The sequence below is a fragment of the Nothoprocta perdicaria genome, unplaced genomic scaffold, assembly GCF_003342845.1.
Source record: "Nothoprocta perdicaria isolate Ctin4 unplaced genomic scaffold, notPer1 scaffold_106, whole genome shotgun sequence".
NCBI classification, from domain to species: domain Eukaryota; kingdom Metazoa; phylum Chordata; class Aves; order Tinamiformes; family Tinamidae; genus Nothoprocta; species Nothoprocta perdicaria.
In genome coordinates this window covers 1,881,843-1,886,126 of record NW_020454161.1, presented here as the reverse complement: position 1 = coordinate 1,886,126, position 4,284 = coordinate 1,881,843, and the positions used below count along the sequence as shown (strand labels likewise).

At 48.5% G+C, this 4,284-nt stretch overlaps 1 protein-coding gene across 1 annotated transcript; it reads left to right on the top strand.

Annotated features, from left to right (window-relative positions):
- The first annotated feature begins 3,285 nt into the window (after positions 1-3,285).
- On the top strand, positions 3,286-3,855 carry FERD3L (Fer3 like bHLH transcription factor). Its single transcript, XM_026045134.1, has one exon. It carries the CDS (start codon positions 3,286-3,288, stop codon positions 3,853-3,855), a length of 570 nt encoding a protein of 189 aa, XP_025900919.1.
- The last annotated feature ends 429 nt before the right edge of the window (positions 3,856-4,284 follow it).

Sequence of the window (4,284 nt, the reverse complement as noted above, 5' to 3'; positions counted from 1 at the left end):
GTATATACAAAAATACTTGTAAAAAAATCATTGTTTTCCTAAATCATAAATAAGTGGGGCATAATTAGGCATGGTCAGAGGGATATTTATATTTCTCTTATAGAACTAGTAGATTAGAAAGCTACTGTGTTTTGGATTTTAATCTTAAATCCCACATGTTCTATAGTTCTACGTAGAACTATATTATASGTATTTCTAATGAAAAAGCAAAGGTTCAGAGAACTGAAAAATGACATAAAAATATAACCATCAGTCTGTACTTCGTATCTTAAGATTTAATGAATGAAAAAGAATCTKTGCTATATGCAGAATGCAGAATGTGATCTGGATGAAGGAATCCTAGGGCAAAATATGTTTTTGGTTAAAACAAAGCACCTAGGATAAGAAGAATTTTAAGTGTAAAGCTCATTCTCGTGAGAATTTGTCCTGTTTTCCCCCATCACTACATTGTCTACGCAACGAAAACTTGTCTTTCACAGTGTAGATATTCAGGATATTCTTTACATACCTCCTCACCTTCACTTTTGTCAGTGTGACAAAAATTGGCAAATATGAAGCACGTTTCAAAAAAAAAACATTAAATCAGTTCCTTCAGCTTATGATACACACTTTGAAATTGTTAATATACAAGGAAAGCAAATGTTGGGGGGGGGAGGGAAAAAAAAGAGGAAAAAAAAGAGAGAAAGCAACAAAGCAACGAGGAAGACAGAAAGGCAACTTCACACAAGGTATCATCTTGTCTAAAAATCCTCTTTTTCTACTCGGACCTACCAGTCGCTCAGTCCTGGTTTTAGCGATCCCTTTAACAATGAAGCTACAGGCACATCCCGCACAAATCTTTTCTGTTGTACACTATATTTTTTGTAATGTCATACTGACTCAAAACCTAATCCCTTATGTTGTTGCAATATAAAGCAGTTTTGGTTCTGGTTGTCACTGTAATTTTTCTCCTCCAGAAACCTGAAGCTATAGATATGCACTTCTTGCTGAAGATACCAGTGTGAAGGGCTGCGCTACCCTTCTCTAAACAGAGCTTTCCCACATGACTAGAAATTCGAGCAGAGATTGAGACACAGCACATTTTGTCTTTTGTTTTGTTTTGTTTTTCGCGTTCTGGAGTGTTTCCTGGGTCAGTTTGCACCATCTGATCTGACACTGCTGCCATATGCTTTTCGATTAGATCTCAGTGTATTTAAACACAACTCTTGTCATATTAGAGGATCTCAAACAACTTACATTCCACTGCTTAACTTACAGATCCACTGTTTAGCTCTTTTTCTTTCTCTCTCTTACATTCTTTCTTTTTCCCCATGAAATTTTCTTGTACAGCTCTCAATACCAAGATTTCACCATACTGTTAATTTTGTTCCCAAAACTGTAGTTGTGGTAACTCCACAGTTTACCACTTTCCTTATCAGATATATTACAGCTCCTTTCCACTATATCAGATCGTTCTCCAGGTGTTCTCCTGAAGCGAGATAAGCTTCAGCTAATAGATAAGCACCTCTGCGCCCTCATCTCTCCCTGTTTGCTAAGAAATCTACCCATGATGGTGCGAATAAACGCAGACCGCCTTGCTGTGTGTTTCTTTATGTCGTTATTAGGCAGTCTGTAGCAGGCGGCGAGGCACCAGGCGCYTGCAGCAGTAGCAGCAATGCTGATGGCGAGGCAAGAGGAGGAGAGGGGGACTCCTTGTCTCCCGGGACCGCCGGACAGGGGGAAGAGAATTGCCGGGAAGGGGCAGAGCCGCCCGGGCGGGCGGTGGGGCCGGGAGCGGAGCTGTCCAATGTAGCTGCCGCCCGGTGCCCTCCGGCCCGGCCCGGCGTGGGCGCCGCGCCGCCCCCGCTGCCTCTTCCTCGCGACCGTGGGCGATGCCAGCGGGGAAGCGAAGGGAGCAACTGGCGGCTGAGCAGCAGGAGTCTTAGCTGCACCCCAAAGGAGATAGGATTTCCGCGATGGGAAATATTTGCAGGCAAACGGGAGGATCTCGGCGGAGCTGGATCTTTTGTCCTCTCCTACCTGTCTCCTTTGAAATCTCCTCAGAAATTAAGGGCTAATTATCTCCAAAGAGGGCGTGGTGGCAATGCATGATAAAGAGGAAGATTAGGGTTTTAGGGGAAGTGCAAGTTTAATGAACAGCCTGCATGATGTGCCCAAAGAGAACCCCTCCAGCTCAAGTTGGGTGTCTCTAACACTGCAGCAGGCTTTGCGGGACAACCTATTTCTTCAAATACAGTGTGTGATATGGGAGGGTGAAGGCACAACCTCTAACCTCTTCCAGCCTCTCAAGACAAAACCAGACCAATCCCTTACCTCTGTTCCCCAGGAAACCTTGATAAAATAAAGGGTGTCGTGCGTGCCACGCGTATTCGTGGGTGCCGTGCGTGCCGGTGTGTTTATACGCATTTCGCGGTGCTCTGCGCGATGCGCCCGGCGTTATCAAGGCTCGTGGGGGGGCTGATCCCATGTGCACGGCCAGTGATGGGGGACGGCTCCGCTTAAGGTGCGAGTAAGGGTGACCGCTCTCCTCGGCTTCACAAATCTACCCCAGTCTCATGGATAGGAGAAAGGAGTTTCAAAGCAAGTGCTTTGAAATTACCTGAACCGAGAGGAGCTTAACGAATCAGCCTTTTACTCTCAGGCTGGAAAGACGTTTGAACTCTAGCTGGAGGGGATTTAGTGGAGGCGCAGATAGGCGATTCCAACAGTTACTAGTGGGAATGCAATATTGGGTCCCCTACAATGCTTACTTAGGCTAATGGAGGTCCTGTCATTCAGCTCCCATTGCGCTGGGATACCGGGTAAACATTCCCCGGTGACCCTCTGCGTGCAGGTCCCCTCTTCAGGACATCATTAAAAGCGTACATGCACTTGCCTGACATCAGTGGTCAGGCTCGCTCCCTGTTCAGAGATTCCGACAGAAAGTAGGAAAACAAACCCAGTAGAGACCCGGTTCTGCTGCTGAGGGCTTTAAAGAGGCTGAAAATCGTTTGGTTGCGGATGCGTAAGAAGACACAAAAGTGCTCAGCAGGTAAGAGCAGAGGATTTTTGCCAAGAAGGAACTGTCCTTGATCGCTGTGTCAGGATTGACTCGCCGGGGACTCCTCTCTTGGGAGCATCCACGCGTCCTCGAGGGGACTGCCTGTCTCCTCTCATCAACATCACGGAGAGAAATTTTACAGCCGCTCTTTCTAGTCTTACTAATCCTGTTATCCATGTGGTTATAAATATTAACGTCGCTGGAGCTGGGGATGGGGGACCAGATTAAACCCTCTCTGAAATAAGATGTCAGCCAGCCTCTTCCCAGCCCACCAGCGCCCGCGGCTCCGGGATGAGCTGCTCGGCAGAGCCCAGCAAATGCCGTGCCCGGAGGGGCTGCTGGGCGCCTCCGTACTGGACTTCGTGGCCGACCTCTCCCTGGGCGCCCCCGAAGGTCCCCCCCGGGCTGGGCCGAGCCTGGGGCTCTACCAGTTCCCCCCTGGGCCTCCTTTTGGGGACAAAACCCTGTCCCTCCGGGAGGGAATGTCCAGAGGACTGTCCTTGGCTGCCTTCAGGGCAGAAGATCCCGAAGACGACGAAGAGGACGACGAGGAGGAGAGGATGCGGAGCACTTCCCTCTTGGACCGGCCTAAGCGAAAGCGCATTATCACCTACGCGCAGCGCCAGGCTGCGAACATACGGGAGAGGAAGAGGATGTTCAACCTCAACGAGGCGTTCGACGAGCTGAGGAAGAAGGTGCCCACCTTTGCCTACGAGAAGAGGCTCTCCCGGATAGAGACATTACGCCTGGCCATAGTGTACATCTCCTTCATGACCGAACTCTTGGACAGCTGCAATAGGCGGGAGAGGAGCTAGGAGTGCGGCACGCGCAGCGGGCATCGGGACGGCGGGTGGAATCTCGCTTGGCTTCTACTGGTCTCCAAAACAGGGAGTACTTGGGAAGTGTGTGAGAGACGTGAGGGGGTGGGGGGGGCAGAAAAGAAGGGAGATACAGTGTGTGTAGATTTACTAATATATATTAATTTTTTTTTTTTTTTTTTTTTTGTAACTAATGGGAAGGAAGGAAGAAAATGCAGCTATGGGAGCCTTTTTCTTGTCATTGCTTCGCTTGCTTGCTTTAAAATTCTGCAGTTTGCTGCCTCTAAGCAGCGGCTGGACGGGGCAGGAGGGGTGCTCACATTTGTGGAACGGCTTCTGAGAGGATTCAGTGGCCTCTTTGCTGCCTCCCGAGGACAAGGAAAAGCTCCACGTGCTCATTTTAGCCCGGCTTTTTTTTTTTTTTTT

Coding starts and splice junctions, on each gene's coding strand:
- FERD3L (XM_026045134.1), top strand. CDS start 3,286: ATGTCAGCCAGCCTCTTCCCAGCCCACCAGCGCCCGCGGCTCCGGGAT.